Source organism: Callionymus lyra, chromosome 6 (assembly GCF_982586985.1).
Source record: "Callionymus lyra chromosome 6, fCalLyr1.hap1.1, whole genome shotgun sequence".
Classification (NCBI taxonomy): Eukaryota; Metazoa; Chordata; class Actinopteri; order Syngnathiformes; family Callionymidae; genus Callionymus; species Callionymus lyra.
Window position 1 is genome coordinate 34,638,601 of NC_141823.1, and position 23,656 is coordinate 34,662,256.

At 37.7% G+C, this 23,656-nt stretch overlaps 2 protein-coding genes across 2 annotated transcripts; one reads left to right on the forward strand and one right to left on the reverse strand.

Moving 5' to 3' along the window:
• Nucleotides 1-1,063: 1,063 nt before the first annotated feature.
• On the forward strand, nucleotides 1,064-11,719 carry cstf3 (cleavage stimulation factor, 3' pre-RNA, subunit 3). The gene is made up of 20 exons (XM_087792938.1): nucleotides 1,064-1,235; nucleotides 1,928-2,032; nucleotides 2,176-2,271; nucleotides 6,066-6,098; nucleotides 7,008-7,105; nucleotides 7,172-7,238; nucleotides 7,330-7,364; nucleotides 8,310-8,436; nucleotides 8,500-8,577; nucleotides 8,660-8,822; nucleotides 8,938-9,047; nucleotides 9,243-9,359; nucleotides 9,485-9,703; nucleotides 9,766-9,868; nucleotides 9,940-10,009; nucleotides 10,091-10,286; nucleotides 10,341-10,491; nucleotides 10,708-10,802; nucleotides 10,936-10,996; nucleotides 11,262-11,719. The coding sequence occupies exons 1-20, from the start codon at nucleotides 1,209-1,211 to the stop codon at nucleotides 11,459-11,461; spliced, it is 2,151 nt and encodes a 716-aa protein (XP_087649064.1). The 5' UTR covers nucleotides 1,064-1,208; the 3' UTR covers nucleotides 11,462-11,719.
• A 216-nt stretch (nucleotides 11,720-11,935) lies between these two features.
• On the reverse strand, nucleotides 11,936-20,747 carry depdc7a (DEP domain containing 7, paralog a). The gene is made up of 9 exons (XM_087793574.1): nucleotides 20,642-20,747; nucleotides 15,837-16,296; nucleotides 15,232-15,362; nucleotides 14,977-15,166; nucleotides 14,028-14,248; nucleotides 13,815-13,957; nucleotides 13,031-13,156; nucleotides 12,622-12,700; nucleotides 11,936-12,542 (listed from the first exon to the last, which is right to left on the reverse strand). Exons 2-9 carry the CDS (start codon nucleotides 16,286-16,288, stop codon nucleotides 12,325-12,327), a joined length of 1,560 nt encoding a protein of 519 aa, XP_087649700.1. The 5' UTR covers nucleotides 16,289-16,296; nucleotides 20,642-20,747; the 3' UTR covers nucleotides 11,936-12,324.
• Between the last annotated feature and the right edge of the window lie 2,909 nt (nucleotides 20,748-23,656).

A 23,656-nucleotide genomic window follows, 5' to 3' on the forward strand; every position in this document is an offset into this window, starting at 1 on the left:
CACGGATCCAGAATATAAAGCGAGCCGTTGTAATACGATGCTTTCCTGTTAAGTGGTGAGTGGAAAAGCCCAGACAGACAGAAGGCCCCCAGCTGACAAAGAAAGCTGCTCAAAAGCCCACTGTGTCTGCAGACACCAGCTGTAATCTAATCCATAAAAGACATTTGTCTCGCCCTGTCCTTATGACTCTTACAGACGCCCTGGTCAGCTGGAAAGTAGGTGTGAACCCCTCTTGTGTTTAGTAGTTTCAAACATCTGTTGAAGTCACTTTTAATAAAGGCTTTTTTACCTGTCTTTTTGTGCAAGCCAAGTGTTTGAAAAACTGGAGATTAAAAAATATATATGAATGTATTTTAAAAATACACGGGTTAATTTTTTAACAGAGTTGTTTACTTGGATGAACGATAACTCTGTGATGTGTTGTTCTTGCCTGCTGGGCCTGATACGAACAAGCGCGGGCTCCCGGTGAGTCAGCTCCATAACGCCCCCCATCGAGAAGCCAACGAACTACAGTCTAAAATGTTCACATGACACGTTTCCTGCACTTGGTCTTTTTTTTCCAAATAAAAATCTGATAAAATCTATACATTTTTATATAGCGATTGAGATAAAGAAAAGTTAAAATGTAAAATAATATAAGCGTTTTTGGATTACCCACTAGAGCAGTGTCAATACATAATGTGGAAATATATTTCTAGTTATTTCCGAAACTTAAACTTAAAAAATTAGATGTACTGAAAAAGCGTATGATGTGTAATACTACATGAGTAACCACTGTGTTTTAAGCGTCTGGGGTTTTAATACGCATTATATCATTGCTAAGACATAGGTTAACCTTCAAAATAAAAGACAATGTCTAAGACAAATACGTGATTACGCCTTGAAATTGGTCATTTAACAGACGAAACCAAAGTCATAAGCCAAACAATTAAATCCTTTTTTTGTCTAGAACATCGAAACGTAAAACGTTTAAACCCGTAAATGATTTGGTCGAGACTTTTGTTGTTGTGGTTTATTATAGAGGCGGAAGTTGTCGCTTACACCATTTTGAAAGCACAGGCCCTTGTTGTTCGTTGTTCGGCAGCAACGTGACCGACTCCGTGGGAATGAAATGCGACTTAATTGAGTCGTTAAAGACACGTATCCCATTTTATCTCAAGTCACACCATCCTTAACTTGCATTTGTAGATCTGAACACTGTTCCAGCCATGTCCGTCGATCCAACAGCTGACCAGGTAGATGACGACAACACGACTTGTAGCGCAGGCCTTTAGCACTAGCTTAGCATTAGCTGTTGCTTGACGACTTTAACATGGTTCTCAAAGCATCTCATGTGCTTTTATTTGTTGAGTCGCAGTGTGTTTCGATCATTACTATTTTCTTGTTTTACTTTAACACTGCGTCAAAGTGTGTGTGTAACGTGGTTTTATCGCAATCCAAGAAGTTTTGTCGCAGTTTTTCTTAGGTTTAAGCAAATTGTAAGCTGACCTATGTTCAATGTTATTGTATTAATCGAATTTGTAGCATTATTATCATCAAATTATTTTGGTACTGTGTGTTCAATATCGTTCGTGACCCATGGGTAAATCTCGACCCTCCACTGTAACGTTAAATCTACGTAAAGTTTAGAATGGAAACTATTACATTGTATGTTTTCATACATCTGTAACTTGATCATGACTACTACTGCCGTTGTATGTAATATCCAAATGTAAATATCTAAACGAGAGCAATCTGAAAAAAGGTCAAACAATGTTCAAAAGTGCAAAACTCCACTGTGTTTTCATGTATATTTTTTCAAATGCAAAATAAATTGCTAATTGAATGCAAGACTGTAGAACTTGTGTATTTATTCACACTTTATCAAGCTGAGAACCATTTGATAAGTTATTTCGTGGATGTAATTGTTGTGTGTTGTCCTTTGCAGGGAGCACCTGAGTATGTCCCGGAAAAGGTGAAGAAGGCAGAGAAGAAGTTGGAAGAAAATCCGTATGACCTCGACGCTTGGAGCATTCTGATTCGAGAAGCACAGGTTTAGTGACTCAGAGTTGCATTACAGGGGTTAAAATAAATGATGGGTGGGAGTGGTTGCTGTCAATGTTCTATTTGCCAATGTCCTTTTTTGAAATCCTTAAACCTACCTATTGTGAATGTATATGGATTTTCCTTCTCCAGAACCAACCTATAGATAAAGCAAGGAAGACGTATGAACGGCTTGTCACACAGTTCCCGAGTTCTGGCAGATTCTGGAAACTTTTCATTGAGGCAGAGGTTTTAATTTTTTTTATCTATTTTCTTCAGTGTGCATGTTTGGATTCTATCTTGAATGATCAACAATTTGAAATTTTACATAAGAAAATGGTCTTGTAGTTCAATGACACGGTTCCTGATGGGGTAGGGGGACAAGCCCTGCCATTTTCTTATTCTTTGAGTATGTACTATAAAAGTACAATGATAAAGTCATATATAAATAGTATTTTAAGTTATTTCAAACTTTCTGAAGGTATTTCAGGGGTGTGCCAGTAAACAAAAATGGGAGAATGCGTAACCATTTCTTTTGTAGTAAAAATGTGACTATTTCAAGGTATTTAAAATATTTTCTATCCACCTTGTTTATTTCAGGTAAACTGCATTGTTGCATGTTTTGATCTGCAACGGTATTAAACATTTTAAATGGTATTGGAGTGCATTAGCCTTTTATTCACTTGTCGTGTCAATTTATTGCCTCCTGTGTCATTTCTTTTAAATAATACGCAGAAGTTAACCACTGTGTGGTATCTTATACTTGAAACCCTTCCCCTATTCCAAGCATCGATCTTAATCCCACTTGAAATCAAACTCCTTTAAGTTTTTGTCTTGGTCATTCAGTCCAGATTCTTTGTCGACACGTATTCACAAGTTTTTGGATGAATTTACTTTTGTTTGATCTAACTTAACTCTTTAACTTTTAGTTATTGCCTTGAAAACGGCATGTTGCTGAACTTAAGCTAAACCCTGAAATTGGAATATTTTAATTTCATTCAAGTGTAGATTTGATTCCTTTTAATGGCCAGTTTTTAAAGCCAAAAACTAATTTTGAGTGCTTCTTTCTCTGGAGATCAGTGGATTGTGGACTTCACATACTATATTCAAATTTTGAAGATTAAATTCCATTTGTCTTGTTAATTTGTTTTGTTCTAACAGTAGTTTTGGGGGGGACAAAGGATCAATACAGAAGAGTAAAATGAAGTAATTTTGGGTCTATGGTTTTAAGAATCAGTGGCTATTCAACTTTTTGGTAGTGGATTGAGTGAACAGAGGATCAAACCACAATGAAGTTTGGGTTTTTTGGGGGGGGGCGGGGCGGGATGACAAATCATTACCTTTTGTAATACAATAAATGATTATCACTAAATAGTCCTACAGCTTCTTGTTCCTTCTTAAGTTCACACCAAAGTACAACGAATCACTGACTTACCAGCACGTGTACCTGTATTTTTCACCGATGCTAATCTTCTGCGTATTGAGTTGATCACTTAAAATTATTGCCAGTGAAGAAGACTAATTGTAAATTCTAAACAGCATATGTCATGAAATGGTTAATATGTTTTGCTCTTTTCATACTAATTAAAATGGTATTATGTAATTATTTGGTGTTTTTATGTAGTGAATAAGTATAAATAAACCTCCAAATTGTTAAAAATTCCACTCACAAAAATAAGTTTACATTTGGATGGAAAATAATTTCTTCTTCAACTTGAGTATGGATCACCCACAAACTACATTATTGCCATTATTTTTATATAAGACCTCGTAAAGTAACATTTACATAAGAGAATACTTTTCAATTATTCAAAACTCTGCTGCATGAATTAATCGATTACAAAACTAACTGACTTTTGAGGTTGTGCGTTTTGTCATGTTACCCTCTCCAAATGCCCTGCTGTTGCCCCACATTTTTCATTTGAAAAATCATGTTTTGGGACGTAAAACCAATTCTTCCACCCCTAATCTATAACCCAGTCACACACTTCTGTTCCAAAAAAATCCTACTTTATTTTCTTTATAGCCGGGTGATTAAAAACAATTATTTGTTTTGATGTATAAATAAATATAGTGGGTTACCCAAAGGTCAACACATGACTATATGCACCTGGATAGAGTAGCCTTCATGGGAAATCCAAAATGATCATAAAATATCATCTAGGATTTTCATCAACATCTGCCGCACCTAATGGCTGTGATAAACTATAGAGTCTGAATTAAATCTTTTGCCTACATAGCTGTGTCATCCCCTTTTCTCCTCAACCATCGGTTAAACTTAAGAGAAGAGCTTATGGCCAAATTACACATTGTGTAGAAAAGAAGCCCAAGAGTGTGACATTATGACGGGTATATTTTGTTCTATAACATAATAGTAAGGCTGCCTAAACATATCAACAAGGACTCGTTCCTCTCAGTTCTAGGGCCATTATATAAATCTCAGTGCTTTTGAGCGAATAAAAGAAAATAAGAATTTGAGACTGGGGCTCATGTTTTTATTGTATAAGTTGAAATGAAATTGGATGCTTGGCATGCCTGAGGGATCAATAAAGTTATATCTATCTATAGTGTGAATGTTTTAGTTGACATGCAATTGCACCCTTAAATGCAAAACTGTAATTCAAAACTATCACAAAAAAATCACATTGATTTAGGAAAAGTGTAAATTGCTTTTACATATCCTAATCATAACACTCCGACCGTATAATTTCTCATATTTAAGAGGAAGAAGGCCTACAAATATGCTCTTCCTCCTTGACTAAAAAAAAAACCTCAACTAACTTGTCATGAATGAAATGAGCAGATCCTACTGTCTTATCAGTCTGAAAAACACCCATAAATGTTTAAAATTATCCTTCTGTAATATAACACTAATTATTTTTTAAATACAGGTCCTTATTAAAAAGAATAAGTTAGAAAACACATTTCGATTATCTTATTAAGAACAGCCCTACAGTGTAATCCTGTATTTAAAAGTTAAGCCAAAACTCAGTTTCAAACACCATTTTTCAAGTTGGCAATGTTTGGACACAACAAAGCAGATCAAGAACATGAAGTTTAGATGACAATAAAAAGTTAATTACCAAGTTAGTCAATTTATAACCAGTGTACATTAAAATTAACTGTGGAACACGGTTTTGGTTTTATGTCTTGCTATGTGTTTTTTTACGCTGTGTCTTCTAGGGAAATAAGTTTGAGGGTTTCAATTTGTGACATAGTTGGGACTTGTTTTTTTTAAAATATATATATATATATATGTATATATATATCAATGATAGTCAGACAATTTGCAATTGACTTTTCAAAAAAACCTAACCCACAAATAAAATAAACATCTATGTACCTACAAACTGATGTAGGATCAGCTGTGCATGTTCCAAATATGAAGTAATAAAATGACGAGTCATCAAGAGTGACAATAGATTTGCATATTTGTCTATAACCTTTCAGCATGTCAGTATAATGACATTCTTTGTTTCCCATTTTCTGCTTCTATTCAATTTCTGGCTGTGTACATTACTAACAGTGTCTGTCTAGTCATTGTTGCAGTTGTGGTTTCACAGTGTGTAGTCTGTGTGATCTCTGCAGTCTTTTTTTCTTTAAACTTGTTCCTGTAGTAGAAACAAATTGTTGCCACATCCTTCCTCATGAAAAACCAAAATCTGCTTTTGTTCATTTTGATCTGTCATTTACTATACAAAGAAGACTCACACTATACATTAGATATTGTCTGAGAATTTGTTTTATAACAAATATGTTCACACTCGTTTATATAGAAAAAGGTGGATTTTCATGAAGAGTTTTGTTTCTGGTCGCACATATTTCTTGTAAAGAAAGATTGTTTGACTTCCTTTGTGTTGCAGTTATTTCCAGGCATTCAAAAATCAACAATAAACCCCTTTTTACGACACATTTGTCCTTTATGTGCAAATTTCACTTTGTTGATCTTTAAGAGTGTGCATCTGTGTGCAAGAATGGACGATTCAGGCTTCACATTAAATCACATTCTTCAATAACCAGGTTATTCAAACTCTGATTTTCAGATCAAGGCCAAAAACTACGATAAAGTGGAAAAGGTAAGTGTCCCTGTAATGTTTTTTTTATGAAAACTGTGGTTAAACTTGGTGCCTATTGTCTTCCCCTGTGACGACGAGGTCTCACCCACTCCATGGGTGTGGTTGAGTTGCCCCAATATGTCTTCATGCACGACCTGTTTTCACCTAATCACCTACAAGTGAGAAGCAAAATGGGAAGGTTTATCTAGCTGACGAAGTGACGGTTAAAGTGGTCTTGAAGGCACTTCTAATACAATATGGATTTAAGAAAAGTAGGTAGGATGTCAACAAATACTCTTGAACACCTAGTACATCTCAGTGGCGGAGTTATACCCAGGAGACCCTTGGACTTCACTCAAGTAGTCCGGTGTACCGGCCTTGTACTGTAACTGGTGTAAAAAAAACGATGAAAGGCTGAAGCAGCCAATGTAGTTGATGGCAGTTTTTAGAGTCACTTTAGATTTAGACACTTAAAGGGCCCTAAGATAACCGTTTGAGGTCTAAGGGCTAGATGTAGTCTGCATGAATTTTGGTAAAAGGGGCTCTTAAAGGAATCCTCCAAAATTGTAGATCCCTATTCTCTAAAGTTGATCTGTGTCATTTCCAAAACAATCCAAATGTAATGCTGATTAGTGGCATAAAGGGTCCCTTGACGGTAATTACTATTGTGTAGTAGTTACTTTGGGTATCTTGTGCTAGACTCACCTGGTAGCCTACTTCGGGAGGTTTTGAAAGTGGTTTTGTTTTATACAGTGGTAGGTCACTGTAGTTCTGTTCCCTGTAAACACACAAGCAGGTAAAAATGATTCAAAATAATAAAAAAAGAATGTCTTGTAGAGAAGGAATCACGTTCCTACAAGTTAGGCATATACATCTTTAGCTTGAAGATCTTTGACAATGAGAGTTGATCATTCTTTGTCTTTTCCACAGCTGTTTCAGAGATGCCTCATGAAAGTTCTACACATCGACTTGTGGAAATGTTATTTATCATACGTGCGAGAAACAAAAGGAAAGCTGCCAAGCTACAAGTAAGTAGAGCACAGAGAACAATGATCCCGATCGCTCCTTTAATAATGATTTTTAACTGTTTTCAGAGAGAAGATGGCACAGGCCTATGACTTCGCTCTGGATAAAATCGGCATGGAAATCATGTCTTATCAGGTATCCGACAAGTATCAAGAGCAATGATCCTGGATGTGTACAATCTTATTATGCCATCTTTAACTGCTGACAATTTCTACATATGTTTTAGATCTGGGTGGATTACATAAACTTCCTGAAAGGAGTGTGAGTTTTTATTTTATTTTTTTATTTCATTTAGTCTGATGTTACAATTTTTTTTATTTTTCCTGGCTAATCAACTATATTTATTTATATTAATACATTGTAGTATGTTTTAATATAAAATTATTATAAATTCTTCCTTTCCGCTGCTTAGGGGTCACCACAGCGAATTAACCTTGATCTCTGTACCCCCCTCTTTCACACCCAGCATCCTTCTACTAATATACTCAATATCCCTCCTCTGTACATGACCAAAACATCTCATTCTCGCTGGCCTTATCTCCAAAACATCTAACATGTTCCTCTGATTGACTCATTCCTGATCCTATCCATCTTCATCACTCCCGAAGAGAACCTCCACATCTTCATTTCTGCTACTTCCAGCTCTGCTTCCTGCCTTTTCCTCAGTGCCACTGTTTCTAGACCATAGATCATGGCTGGTCTCGCCACTGTCTTGTAGATCTTTCCTTTCATTCTGGCTGATACTCTTTTATCACAATACTCCACTGCTCTGGACTGTTGACCCTAAATACTCAAAATCCCCCACCTTCTCTATCTCCACGTTGTTTAATAGAGACAATATTAAACCTTATTAACCTTCTTTTGATCTTAAATTTTGTGACCTACTGCATTTTTGACAACCTTCTACTAGTAATGAAGTTTTTTCTTTCACAAACATTTGTCTATTTTATTAGTTATAGTTTTATTTAAATTACAATTAAAAAATATATAAAGTTACACTGCTTAACAATTATGTTCAAAATCACGATCTAAACTATGATTTATTGAAATGTATTTTTGCTTAAATAAAATCTTTATATTTGATCCTTTTCACTCACAATGCTATCATTCTACTATTATTTGACTGCTTAGTCTTGTCTATTGTGCCTTCAGTGAGTCATATATGTGTAATATTTAGAATTAAATGTTTGTTTTGTGCCTCCCTAGTGAGGCTGTCGGCTCATACGCAGAGAACCAGCGGATCACTGCGGTGCGTCGAGTTTACCAGAGAGGCTGCGTGAACCCCATGATCAACATCGAGCAGCTGTGGAGAGATTATAGTAAATATGAGGAGGTGAGACTAACGTGACTCACGTCAGGTTCACTTGCATTGACCACCTTTTCACTTCTCCTCCAGGGAATCAACGTGCACCTGGCTAAAAAGATGATTGAGGACCGAAGCAGAGACTACATGAATGCCAGAAGAGTGGCGAAGGTGATTTCACTGAGTCTGATCACAAATGCCTTTTTTTCCCTGACAGTAACTGACACTGAGCTGTTTAATGTTTGAGTCGCAGGAGTATGAGACTGTGATGAAGGGCCTCGACAGAAATGCTCCCTCAGTTCCTCCACAGAACTCACCCCAGGAGGCCCAGCAAGTGGAGATGTGGAAAAGGTACATCCAATGGGAAAAAAGTAACCCCCTGCGCACAGAAGACCAGACGCTCATCACAAAGAGAGGTGACTATTTTGTCTTTCCTGGATCTTTTCTGCATCTTCCACTGTGTTTGAATCATCTACACTAGATGTCACAACTTAGTACTTCAGTACTTGATAGACACTCTTTGTGTTGCAGTGATGTTTGCATATGAACAGTGTCTGCTGGTTCTGGGTCACCATCCTGATATTTGGTATGAAGCTGCTCAGTACCTGGAGCAGTCCAGCAAACTTCTGGCAGAGAAAGGGGTGAGAAAATCAGTGATTATGTCTTTTCAATGATAAATACATTTCTCTGTTTTCTAACTCCAATTGACATGTTGGTATTTCGTCTCAAAATAAAGACAATTATCCCAATAAATCAGTATCCAGGCAGCTTTTGTTTGTGTGTGTTGTGGAACTAAAAGAAACAAGTCATATTAAGTTGACATTTTCCATTTTCAGGACATGAATAACTCAAAGTTGTTCAGTGACGAGGCAGCAAACATCTACGAGCGAGCCATCGGTACACTACTGAAGAAAAACATGCTTCTTTACTTTGCATTTGCTGATTATGAGGAGGTGAGGCTTCACATATAAAAAAACACATTTGAAGATTTAATTTATAGCTTTTTTTTTTTAAAAAAGAGATGGAAATTGTCTGAGGAAAAAAAAAGAATCAATCCAGTCAAATGTTATGTTTTTAGAGTCGAATGAAATACGAGAAGGTCCATGGTATCTATAACAAACTATTGGCCGTCGAGGACATCGACCCAACTCTGGTCTACATCCAGTACATGAAGTTTGCCAGGAGGGCCGAGGGCATCAAGATGGGTCGTAACATTTTTAAAAAGGCCAGAGAGGACTTACGCACACGCCACCACGTATACGTGACGGCAGCGCTGATGGAGTATTACTGTAGCAAGGTAAAGATTGAATTATCATTGATGATGAATTTTCTGATTTTAACCGTCTAATCTATTGACAGGACAAATCTGTGGCCTTCAAGATCTTTGAGCTTGGTTTAAAGAAGTACGGTGACATCCCAGAGTACATTTTAGCTTACATCGATTATCTCTCACATTTAAACGGTAAGTGTATTTCACCAATAGATTAGTGTGTCAATCTAGATTTAGTTGCTCAATGTTTCTTTTTCTTTTAGAGGATAACAACACCAGAGTTCTGTTTGAACGTGTCCTCACATCAGGAAGTTTGTCTCCGGAGAAATCAGGGTAACTACTCATTAATCCTGTGTGGAAGGTTTGAGTGGATCTTCGTGTAATTGATGGAATTCTTTTTTCAAAAACCCTCAGTGAGATCTGGGCTCGTTTTCTGGCTTTCGAGAGCAACATAGGAGACCTGGCTAGTATTTTGAAAGTAGAACGAAGACGCTTCTCTGCCTTCAAGGAGGAGTATGAAGGCAAAGAGACAGCCTTGTTGGTGGACAGATACAAGTTCATGGACCTGTATCCCTGCTCCAGTAGTGAACTCAAAGCTCTCGGATATAAGGTACTCTTGTTGTTTTCTGCTTGAATACATGCTCAATGCTTATTCTGTGTGCAGGATGTGTCTCGAAGCAAACTGGCATCCCTGCTGCCAGAGACTGTGGTCACACCATCTATACCAACACTGAAGGATGACCTCGACCGTAAACCAGAGTACCCTAAACCTGACACAAATCAGATGATTCCTTTCCAACCACGACACCTTGCTCGTACGTCTTTCTTTTCTGTGGCTTGAATAAGAAGCAGAACTCATCTATGACTTCATGAGGTTGTGAGGACCAGACCTCCATTCTTTCACTTTTGTTTCCCATGCAGAGACAGTTCACTCATAAATAACATGAACACAGTAACATATTACTATTGTTGTACGTGAATATATCTTGAATTTTCAAGAAGCTTACCGAATATCCTGTCATGTGATTTAGCTCAAGGATTACACCCAGTCCCTGGTGGAGTGTTTCCAGTGCCCCCTGCTGGTGTTCTTCTAATGAAGTTGCTCCCCCCTCCTGGCTGCTTCAACGTAAGTTCACCTATTCAGTCCTTTTCTCCTGCTTTCCAAAAATGACTTGTTTGATGATGTATATTTCAAGAGAGAGGGCTACATATTTTTCTGATTTCCTTTACCTGATGTTTTGTTCTTGCTTATCCTGCAGGGTCCATTTGTACAAGTGGAGGAGCTCTTGGAATCGTTTAGGAGATGCACGTTACCTGAAAGTAAGTCTTTACATCGCCAACCTTTGAAAATAAAATACCCATTTTTAAATAATCAGAACTCTTGTTGTAAATGAGCAAAAATCCAATTATTGCATTGCATTCAAGTATATGTTTTTTTTTTTTTTAAATCACTTAATCAATATATTTAACACATATTCCTGATGAGTGGTGTGTGGAATCTTAATTGCACAGCATTTACATATTACATTTTTGAGTACAAAAGGAACCTTGCTTGCTTTAATAACTACCTGTTTATAACCTACAGCTGTTGAAGCTGCTGTCGAGCTCATCACAGGCAGACCACCGGAAGCCCCCGGAGAGGGAAATGGATCCATGGAGAACCATGCTATCACAAAGACACTGAAAAGGCCAAACGCAGACTCTGACGAGGAAGACGACAAAGGGGCGATCGCGCCTCCCATCCATGACATCTACCGTGCACGTCAACAGAAAAGGATTCGATGAAGCCAAGAAAGTGATGCCTAAATGAATGTAACGTGACAACTGGTCCACTCTGTAAACACTTCTGGTTTAAGATGCCACTCTGTCCTAGTATCCTTTTTGTTTTTACTTTTGAAGACTGTTCATCATAACATACGAGATTTGTAACTCACCCGTTGATCTTCAGCGCACAGCTTAAGTTTGGCCTTTGTGTGTTTCATGTGACGGTGTTTTTTAGATAACTGGTGGAAACTTTTGCTCAATAAAGTTTGGAAATGGTTTTGGTCTGGCTTCATCATGTCATGATATTGCGCTGCAGCAGAGGGACGACAATGTGAACATTGGTAGATACACTTAATTAATAAAAAACTAAAAAATCAAAATACATATGTTTAGCACAATTGTTTTTACAAGTTTAAATAAATGCTGTATTATATTAAAACAAGTGGTCATTTAATCAATATTCCTTTTATTTTTTTAAATTATAGCTAGCAATGAAACACACATAGGAGTCATGGTTCAGTCTAGGAGCAGTTTTCTGGTCACATGAGCCTGATTAGAAACATTTTTCTGAGACATGACTCAGCATGGTCTTCAGTTGTGAACGCCTTCAATTGTCTAACAAACACCACTGACAGACTGTCACATTAGTGTTGTGGTTCGGCTCTCAGACGTGGCCTGTGATCAATAAAGCTACACAAACAAAAAAACAGACACATGTATGCTTCTGAGGCAGTCCTTGTTGATTAAAACCACTTGACTTGGACAAAGTGATTTCTGTACCTTTCAATTGAATATTTCCTCCATCAAGAGGATTTCACAGTTTCTGCAACAAACTGGCTAATACACACCAGTCGTCAATTATCTGCTAGACTTTCACATCAGTGTTACAAAGTGTTTATCGTCGATAATTTATTCCCAAAGTACTGAACAAAAATTTCTGGATGGCCTTTATAAAACTGTCCTAAAAGTCTTTTCTTCTCCTTTCCTGGTAGTTTGGGGTTTTCATGAATTGTCCGTAGTAACGACCAAAGCTCTTCTTTGGTTGTTTTTTGTGCATTTTCCGAGTACTTCTTCGCACTAAGTCTTGTGCAGTACGAAGCTCCTGAGGGACACAGACGAGAAAAAAAACTCACTATGAGTTGACATTGATTTGAAGTAACAAAACCTTTGAAAGCACCTACCAGTAAATGTATTTGCGTCTTGTCCTTTCACTATGTTGATGATCCTGTCACTCACCATCTTGTGCAATGAAACAGGAATCTGGAATATTTATTGCAATACATTTCAATTTACAGTATTATAATCACATATATTCTAAAGGTTGTCCTCACTAGGATTTTGTACAATATAATTCCCTGAAAGAAAACAAACTACATCAGTAATCTTCTTAAAAAAAAAGCTTCGGCTCCATTTTTTGGCATCAAAATCTTCTAAAGTTGGTCAATGCATTATTTTTATTTTCATTATAAAAACAAAATATGGTATTTCTCTTATCTTTTTTCCATAATCTACTGATGGGAAATGCATTTTATAAACACAAAGACAGAATATTTGGACATGGCTTTATGACGAAAAGTAGAAAGAACTCACTTTAAACAGGTCACAGTGGTTATCCATCATGAACAGAACCATCAGGTCAACTTTCCCTTTAGAGAGTCTTCTGCTGTAGACAACGGCACTAGAAAAGGACCTCTTCACTGCCATTCTGTTTTCAATCTGAAATACACACAGACTTACTTCCCTGTAATGCCACACTCAAAATACATATGTTTAGCACACTTATTTTTACAATTATAGCTCTCTTTTGAATCGGTTGCTTGGATCATACTGCAACATCAGGGTCATGGTGGAACTCTGGTCATACTAGTAAATACCTGCTATATATTCATTTGGTAAGTTAAAATAAATGCTGCATCATATTGAAACAACTGGTTGTGATTCGGAAGAAGACTTTTAAAGATTCGACTCACATGTTAAAGCTTATGTATCTTATGAGAGTAAAACGTTTACTTTCCAAATCTTCTCATTGATGACCTCTAGTGGCGAAATGGTATAAGAATAGATGGATCTGATTCCATCAAAATAAATGCGCCTATTTGAGCAAAATTGACATGTTATGGATACAAAAATGAATCGCCATGTTTCTAAATATTTTGTCAAAATGTGAAACAAATCAAAATGTGTTTTTTTTAAGTTTCCTTTTGTTTAAACTCTTTAATACATGCCTCTGGAATAGACTTTAATTACATGACGTAAAATTGATCAAATGGAAAAAAGGACTAAAGTAAAAAGCAAGTTTAAAATGAATTTTAAGAACTAAACTGGACAGTCAATGGTCCCATTAACAAGGAACATGTCAGCAGCTCAGACTGACCTCTTCGTGCAGTTTGACTTCTTGAGATTTCCCTGCAACGGACATGAATCTGAGCAGTCGGTGAAGCTCTTCTCTGCAGCGAGAGTCTTGTAGTTTGAGGCAGAGCTGCAGCGCCTCCAGAGCTTGTTCTTGTTTACCGTTTACTGTACAGAACAAACCCACAAGTATGAATCTAGAGTGAAAAAATAAGTTCTTCAGTGAATGTCTTCTCACTGAGCAAGTCTGAGATGCCAGAGTGGATGTCGAACACGTGGTTGCTGAGCAGTGGTGGGTGGTCTGCCTTCCCGTAGTGTTGGGTCAGGATGCTGTAGAGCAGCATCTTACAGCGCAGTAGGTCCTCAGCACAACCAGCCAGACCTCGACTAACCTCCACCACCAGGTCATCAGGCAGAAACTCCAGACAGTCGACTGCTCCGGACATCCACTCGTCCGTCCTGAGAGGTACGAAAAGTCATGTGACCTCCACAAATTCATTACGTTATGATAGAAATGTAACACTATGGACATTTCATGTTACGGTAAATGTGACCAAAACGATCAAGGTTTTCTTTATTATTGTCGCAACATGCTCAAACTGTAATTACATCTCTTATAATTGTTTTATTATGCAAAATTAAATAATATGCAGTTGAATAGAATAACACAATTTCAAATTGCAATAAAAGCACACTTATAGTCTTTCCTGCTTCAAAATAAATTAGATTTTGCAATTAAATAAAGATATACATGAAAGAAACACACTCAAATGTAAACATATTAACACAACAGAAATCATGTTTACAAATCTAATAAAGAACACTATCTACACCCTACTTTAGAAGTCTGGAGGACTTCTGTTCATGGTCGCAACATATTTTAAATACAATAAATATTTCATAATCCAATAGTGCAATAATTCATCATAAGCTAATGAGTTTTCAGTGACATTGCCAAGCTTCTTCATCTGATTCATGATCAGTTTGTATGACTTTATCCAAGTTTGATTTTTTGTTTTCAACCTTTTTACCTTATGAGAAGATATTACTTTATTATTCCCAAAGAGGGTGAAACAGAAACACAATAGAAAAGGAATACATGTTTTAAAAAGTTATTATAAGTGTTTATGGGGTCTGATAACTAACAGAAGGGAATTCATTGAATTAGTCGGGAAAGGGTTACTCACTGTGCTTCACTGAAAGCCTTCAGAACTTCTCTGTCTAAGTAGCTGGACGTGTACAGCAGGTTTGGGTCACTCTCTCCCTTTAGAAATCGCTGTGTCACGTCTTTTCCCTCCAACAGTTCCTCGAGCAGGGGAAGTTCTATCAGCTGCAGCAGACGACTCACTGCCAGCTGGTGCCAAACATCATCAACAACTGGGGGAAACATGACATTTTCAGCATCAGCTCTCCAAACACTACTTGTTTCCTCCCTCACGTACCTTCCTGTGAAAGACCCAAATTCCTCATTTGTGGCGTGACAGTGGAAGTCAGATTGAGGTTTCCAAGCACTTCCTCCAGAGGTGTGTCTGGTCTGACCATGGAGTGAGTGGGGCAGCTTAGCACCTCTTGTCTGGAGACAATAATGGGCCATCAGTGAAGTAACAGCAGTGTGAAGATGCCATTGTGTAACATCTGAAGCTCTGTCACGTCAACAGAGATCACAAAAATTGCACTGGTATGAGTAACTTTCTTTTCGTTGAAGTGACATTTCATTATTTTAATATATAGTGTTTTAGTATAATCACAAACATTTTATATTTTTTTCAATGCTATGTCCTTAATTTTTTTAATCATATTCATGTTTTTTCTAATGCTGGCAAAAGTAGGATTCATCCATACAGACTTGTCAACATTTATAAACTCTTTATAGCAAAGCTTCAACACTTGTCTTTGTGTGTCTCTTGCATCTGGTGGACTTTAAGCAATTAATTCAGAGCCAACTATGCAATTAAAATCATTTGAAATGTCTTGTCGTGCTGGGTCTAATACCATGAGCTCAGATGATGAAAGCACACATAAATACGTTGTGTCAGGACATTCTTACCTGTCGTTTGATGGACTGTGGTTGCTCTTATTCCTGCTGGTGCTTGGTGAATCGTAGACACGTTCTATAGTGTAAGTGGACTGTGACTTGTTGTTGGTCAGCGAAGAGGAGCCTATCACTGGACTCAGGAATCTGTACAGGCTGCAACTGCTGTCTTCAAACGTAACCCGCTTCTTCTCCTTGGCAAAACATTTGACTCCCACCGCCTCAAAGACCCTGGACTCCATGAGAGCCTGGCAGAGTCGCACCGCCTTGTAGCGTGGGACGGCCTCATCGCCGAAGAAACGGTTGAGTGTGATGTGGCTGAGAACGACGTCCACGGCCTCGGAACCCAAGAAGCAGTCGTGGTAGGATTTGAGGTTGTGCCGCCGTCGTTTCACCTCCACATGAGTGTGAAGGTTGGAGATGATGCTGCCCCAGATGTAGGTGGCCCGGAAAGGCTTCCCAGCCATTCCTGGTTCTGTGGAAGAGAGCAGGGGATGTGGTCAGCACCAGGGATGTCCAAGCCACATTTAATCAAGCGGAAACCTATCAGTGGCCAATTGACATGTAACTTTGACCTCACACCACAAGTTTTCTCGTTCAAAAGACATTTAAAGCACATCTGCTGAACATCTTCATCAAGCTGGTCGCAAGATTGAGATATTTTTTACAGAGGGACAAGAAAATATTTTAGTAACTAAGTAAGTAAGTCATTTTTATTTGTATAGTGCTTTTCCAGACCAGGGTCACAAAGCGCTTAAACAATCAAAACAATACTCAATAAAGTATATACTTTAAAGGTCAAGATAAAACTGATAACACAACAGGAGTTCCAGAAAATCAAGGAAAAGCCTGAACAAATAAAAACATCTTAAGATGTTTCTTGAAGGAGTCAGTAGACTCCATCAAGCGTAAAGAAAGAGGAAGATCGTTCCAAAGCTTAGGAGCAACAGCCTGGAAGGATTTCTCTCCTCTGGTCCTGAACCGTGTGCGAGGAACCATCAGTAGATTCTGATCCACAGACCTCAGAGCCCGAGCTGGGGTGTTAACTAGACAGAAAGAAGCTTAAACAACAGATTTAGAATTGTCCCGCCAAGATGCTGGTGTCACTCTCCTTTAACCACAGGACCCATTTGATGCTGTTTGAAGTGTCACGGTGGATGATCCCAGGGTCTTTCAGGACATGGGGGGTTCTATCAATCAGGTGCCAACAGAAGCTTCAGTCATTAGTGTTACCACAACAATCACTGTTAATGAGCCATTTGTAAACCTTTTTAATAAATATCTACAAGTGCTTAAAAACAGCAAAAGAATGATACAAGAATGAGCAAATATATTTTTCACTGCTAATGTTTATACAAGTTTTATCATCTTTAATTTCACATGTTACGAAAGGTAAGTGAGGCCTTTTCCTTAACACTATCATCTGCCATTGTCTTTTTGTTCAAAATATTCTAAAAGTAGTAGTAAAATAGTTGTAATAAATACAATAATAAATTAAAGAGCATTTTACATTTCACTTTTACATCTGTTGATGCTATTTAGGTTGTTTCTATCTAGTCATTTGGTGACCTAGCAGGGGGTTTCGGGGGAGTACTTTGGGGTAGCACAACAAACCCATGGTAGAAAGATACAGTCCCTTGCAGGCTGATGTGGATGAGCTAAGGGAAAGTCAGACGCAAACAATCCAAATCTGGGAGCAACAATTGGTCCACTTTGGACTTCTGTAATTTAGTAAAATAAATCCTCGACAACTCAAACATACAGTATATTGAAATAAATATATGGAGCTCAAAACAAAAGTGAAATTAATTGTGTTTATCTGTAAAAATAAAGCTTACTTACTTACCTGGGGATTAAAGAGAATTGCCATCTTGATCACTTGATCTCTAAAAGCCAGTTAGTAATATTTTCTAACTAGATCGTTTCATAAGCCAGAAAGCAAATAGGACATTCAAATAAGTTATATTATCAGGTCGTGTTTTTAATTCAACTAAAACTTGAAATTGTTATAGCAAGATGAAATTATTTATCAATCCACAGTGGGGTTCCTGGGGTTACCTGAACAACCGTAATGGGTGTTGAAGGAAAAGGTGGTTTTTCAGGGTCGAAACAATCCTGGGAACTGTGTGATGTCACATCTACCGTGTTGAAAAGAGTCGTCGTTCTTTGTTATTTGGTCCTGCAACATGTGCAACAGACTCAAAGGGATCTGACCTGCATTTCAACCTCGAGCAACAGTCTCGTCATGTTTGCACACATCAGGGTAAATAATCCCAGCGGGAGCTTCGATGTCCCCCGTGAACCCCACACACCATCTGATGTTTCCAAGCACACGTCAACATAAAGAAGCATCGACACCAACAACTGCATTCTTTCACACAGAAACAAGTGCAAAAAAGTCGCCAATAAAACCAGGGGTTCATGAGAGGTAGACAATGATCTCATTCTTCTAAAAACAACCGTTTCTATCAGTTTTTGTCTGACCTTTGTGAAACCTTAACATGCGCAAAGATCTGCTATCGATAAGAAATGAGTCCTTGTCGGTTTAACTCACGTCAGGTGCATGAACTCAACTGTTTGAATGATGAATATGTCGATAGAAAATGAAAAACATGTGCGTTACCTGGTGTCCGCAGCATCGCAAACATCCTACAGTGATGGATGAACTATCTGCATCCTTCTCACTGACTGATCCACACCAGGACGACCCTCCCCGAAACCGTCTCCTCCCACCCCATCCATTATTCATGAAGCTTCTGCTCCATGATCTCGATCACTCACTCAGTTTCTCTGATCCGACTTTAAGGAGGGAAACATAAACAAGATGAAAACAAACGAGAGTTGAGTCTCGAGACTTCTAGTGTATGAACACCGAAACTAAATCCCCCCAAAAATGAGTTCCATAAGACATTTACACCTCGTCATTTCCTTAATTAAGCATCAGTTTGATCTTTAATTTGTTTAATATTATGTATTTAGTTTCCCCATTATATAAATATATTGTTTCTCTTCTTCCTAGCCTTGTTTTGGCTTGATGTAAGTAAGTAAGTAAAGGTTATTTGTAAGGCGCCTTTCCAGACCAGTATAGCGCTTCATAATGCACATGCTTTTGCTATCTATCTATCTACAGTATCTCTCTATCTACCCAGCAATCTATCTATCTAATGTATAATACTCTGCCCATTCCAGCTCTAGAGCAACTTCAAAGGTACCAATAGGAAAGATAGACAGCCTTGTTCATTCGACCTTTCACCGAACATAAGGAACGTTTAAGTCTGAATGCTCAGCCTTATTTGGCTCCGGTTCTAGTAAACTGCATGAGAATTAAACAAAAGAAACTTGAATTTGGACTCTGTGCTGTTTGAGAGATACTGTGTTGCTTGATCTGTTTATGAGGTATGTTCCAAGTATTAGAGATTTTAGAAACATAAAATGTGATGGGTAACTGCTAAATCTTCTGGGTCGTAGAAACTCATAATTATATTCTAATAAAATATTTTTTATATTTTAGGCCCAGTACCTCTGATTCTTCTGTTTCAGCTTTTCGTCAGTCTGCATTTATCTCTCTTTAGTTTCTCTGCGTAAACAACCTGAACTGCCAGGACTTGCCTCCGTCATCAAGTGTGACGTGACAGCGGAAAAACAGAATGGTGACACTGTTGGTCCGACTGAAGTGACAAGTTGACACCATGGTGCAACAGGTGAAACGTGCAAAGGCTGGAGCAAACGAGTAGGATGACTGTTGTCTTGGCTATAGTGTGAAATTCTAAGAAACGTCACTTATTGTGAGCTGAACAACCTAAGACCCGTTTATTTTGTCTTGTGGGTAGCAAGGACTTTTGTCAGATCCCCTCTTCCACATGTGATCGTCACATCATAAAGAGGGTTAAATATCTTCAGTTGAAAACACAGGAACCTAATACAATGTTTTCTGATTCAAAAATTCCCATCATAAAATGTGTTTATCTTGAATTCATTTGGACAATACCAAACTCAAGTCACACAATTTGTGTCATTTGACTGACTCCATGTTTCCAAAAAGAGCTATTGTGATGATAGTAAAACAGCTTCCTCCTATTTCTACTTCCTGCACTGTATGTTCTGTGTATCCACTGGTGCTAAAGACATCTGTATTTCAATGTAAATATAATTCCCTTTATCGCCAGTGGTAACTAGATAAATGACTCTGATGTACGAGGCGGAGGCTGCAGGCCATATTACATGGGATCAAGCCTCTGAGGCACACATGGCGCCCATACGTCAGGCGACAAAAAAGAACTATGGCATAACTACAGTATATGACACAAGATCATTTCACAAACAGTTTGGTTTAGTTATTGTAAAAGAAAAACATTTCTTAAATGATTAGAGTGCAAAAACAGACACAAAAAAAGGATTTAAAAACCATATACCAATAATAGAGCGGTGATGTTTTGCGTGGAGAATATTAAAACATTTTACAGGAATAATTCGTTTTTTGTTTCCTTTTAAAAAAACAGTGTAATTGTGGAATCCAATCGATATTGTCTAGAAATATTAGAGACATGTCTAACCTTTACAGTAAAACAAGTAAAATTGACAGTGTCAACATCGGTTTGTGCTTTAGTCAACACGTTGATGTGATCAATTACATTGTAATAAGTAATAATCTTGAATGGGAATTGTGTTATTGTAAGTTAACAACCTTCTCTCAAACTAGGATTCACCCATGTTAATCTCCACTTCGAACGAGCCACAACCAACGTCAATTAGAGGAAACTAGTCTTACATGATCATCGTCACTGGTCACAGATAATCTTAAATTAACCCCTTAAACCTACCTCTTAATATTGATGGACTCCTGTGCAGCTATCGTGGCCTCCCGAGAGAGTTGAAATCCATGTCTGACATGAAAGTACCTCACAGAGAGAGGAGCCGAACTGGTTCTACGAGTCTTCAAGTGTAGGCGGACCACACAGGTGTGCTGGTATTTTGACAAGTTCTGAGAATTCTGACGTCAGCTGTTTAATATTAACCTAAAAGAAGGCGGGTTGACAGAATGAAATACATGTCTGGTTGGGACTGGAGGTCCAGGAGAGGTGGAGAAGAAAAGTGGGGTTTAAACGGCACAGGTGATGAACATAATGGGGAAGGATAGAAGGATAGAGAGAGAGCTCGGTGTCTTTAAACTCCTCCTCCAACAATGATCTGTGTGAATGAAAGACGGACTGGGGCCATGTATCGCGAGATTTTGAGTGAAAACCTTCTTCCATCAGCAGAAATGGCTTCATAAGAAGCAGGTCAAGGTCCCAGAGTGGCCTGGCCAGTCTCCAGATTTCAACCCCATAGAACCTCTTTGGAGAGAGTTAAAGTCCTTGTTGCCCAGCGACAGCCCCAACACATCCCTGCTCTAGAGATCTGCGTGGAGGAATTGGCCAAAATGCCAGCAACAGTGTGTAAAAGCCCCTGACCTCTGTCATTGCCAACAAAGGGTAACGTATTGAGATGAACTTTTGTTATTAACCACCTCTCATGTTTGAGTGATACCTGTGACTGACTACATGTTCAATTTCCCCACTGTGTATATACCTTTTACCATCCCTTCAATCAAATAAAACGAATGTTTGAAAAGTTTGTCGACAAATATTATTTCGGCCTGTATCGGCATTAATAAATCATTTTCTTGATAAAGTGGTAGTCAATTAGTAAAGAACCCGCAAAGTGAAACCAATGTTAGAACGATAGACAATTTATAAGTCAATAGCATTCAACATCAAAATAGAACTTTTTTTTTCTTTATCTCTCTCAACATGTATTATTATTAATAACAATTCACGGGGAAGAAAATCTTTTGTGCATATGTGTTCAAACAAGAGATGCAAAATAATCACAACACACAACCTGAAATCCTTCCCAGCATCAGCTCTACCCCGAAATAGCCTTTTTCACACAGAAACTGTCCAGTGTCCATTGCCTTGCCACACTGCCTCAAGCATTTCATTCTCCCACATAAGGAACAATGGAGTTCATTAAAATTCAGATGCCTTCCATATGCCCAGCAGACCATCAGCGTCTCTCCCAAACCATGTGTCCAGCAACTTACCCGACGGCCTGTCCTCCACCCACGGTCACTCCAAAGGACAAGAGGATTTTATTCAGAGCAACACAGAGACGCGTTTGTGTTTGTGGGGGTTGTCAGTCATTTTGCTTTGTGGCATCATATTTTATTCTACAGACTCTTCTAGCAGACGCAACAATGTCGCAAATAGTTTGGTCATGAGAACATGGTGGTCTCCGATCAATGGAATAATTTAAATAATGGTAAGTAAGCTGCCTTGAAATCAAGAGAAATTGAAACCAATTTTACACATTGTATTTCTGATCTCAGAGAAAAAGTCAAGAGTACCCAACTTAGATAGGGATGCCAATCAAACATTCAATGGCATTGTCAAATTATTGAAATAATAAATAGAAGTTCTATTTCTGTAGAAAATAAATTGCTTATCAATAAAATATAGGACAATACAGTTTTAAAAAAAATCAATATTTTCTCAAAGATCCAATGTCAATCCATATTTGGTAAAACAAATCTAATGCAATGTATGCTATTTAAGGAAACATATTCCCCCAAAAATTAATCAAATCTGAATATCAAATAAATCTATGTAACTATTAATCGCAATGATTAGAAGAAAATGGATTTAATAGATTCAATTTTACCTAGATTTTAAACAGGTATAAGCCAAGTCAATTTATTAATCCTACTCTAGTAGAATTGTTGACATGGTGACCTTTAGATGTCAACAATTATACAAAGACTTTAAGCAAGTAAACCTGAATGTAAATAAAATAAAGTCACCTGCCCTCGTTCACTCACATCCCAGAAAATCACGGGTCAACCACACGTTGCCGGAGTAAAAACATAAATATATATGTATGAACCAAATTAAAAAACAGAAAACAGAAAAAAACATGTTTAGATACATGTAGCCTTATCTAACCGTTTTTTCCTGACACAATATTCGATTACATTTAATTTGAATGAAACGCTTATAAAGGTTAACATAATGACAAACTATAACATGTCCAGAGAGAAACTTTAATGACATCTGCCGGCCATTAGGCATCATTACAGAAAATGTAATGGTAATAAATTATTGGGAAAAAAAGAAAATTGAATTGATGGAGAACAGACAACAACCACACATGTATCCTAAAAAGAACGTTTATTTTATACTAAACAATTGTGATACATTTCTATCAAAATCATAATTAAAAAAAATACAAATATTTTAATAATTTATTTATAACATTTATTAGTCTTGCCCTTTACATCAATTGATCTCAAGGGTAGAAGTGAAGGGTTTATTGAAAATAAATGTATTTATAAATTTTTTGAAAATGAGGTGGATTGAGTTGTCCTCAAGTTGTCAAGTAAACACTTCACTTTACAGGAATGTTTTTAAAAAAAACCTGGGCTTTGTTTGTGACATCAGTAGTATTATCTACTTCCACTGCAACAAATTAGGCCTCATTTTTTTCACTTTTTAATATACTTTCTGATCACATCACCAACTGCTTGAGTTGTAAACCCTTTTTGTATTCTGCTTGGAAGCCAGAAAACACAGTGGATGTCTAACTAGCATCTAGGGGCGTCATAGATGGTAGAGTGGTTGCCTGCAGTCCAAAAGGTTGCAGGTTCAATCCCAGCTCCAGACAAGCTTGTGTCGTTGTGTCCCTGAGCAAGACACTTCATCCTGATTGCACCTGATGGTGAACTTTGCGCAAGTGTGCAGCCTACTCACATCAGTATGTGTGAATGGTTGAATTTCCCCTCGCGGGACTAATAAGGGATT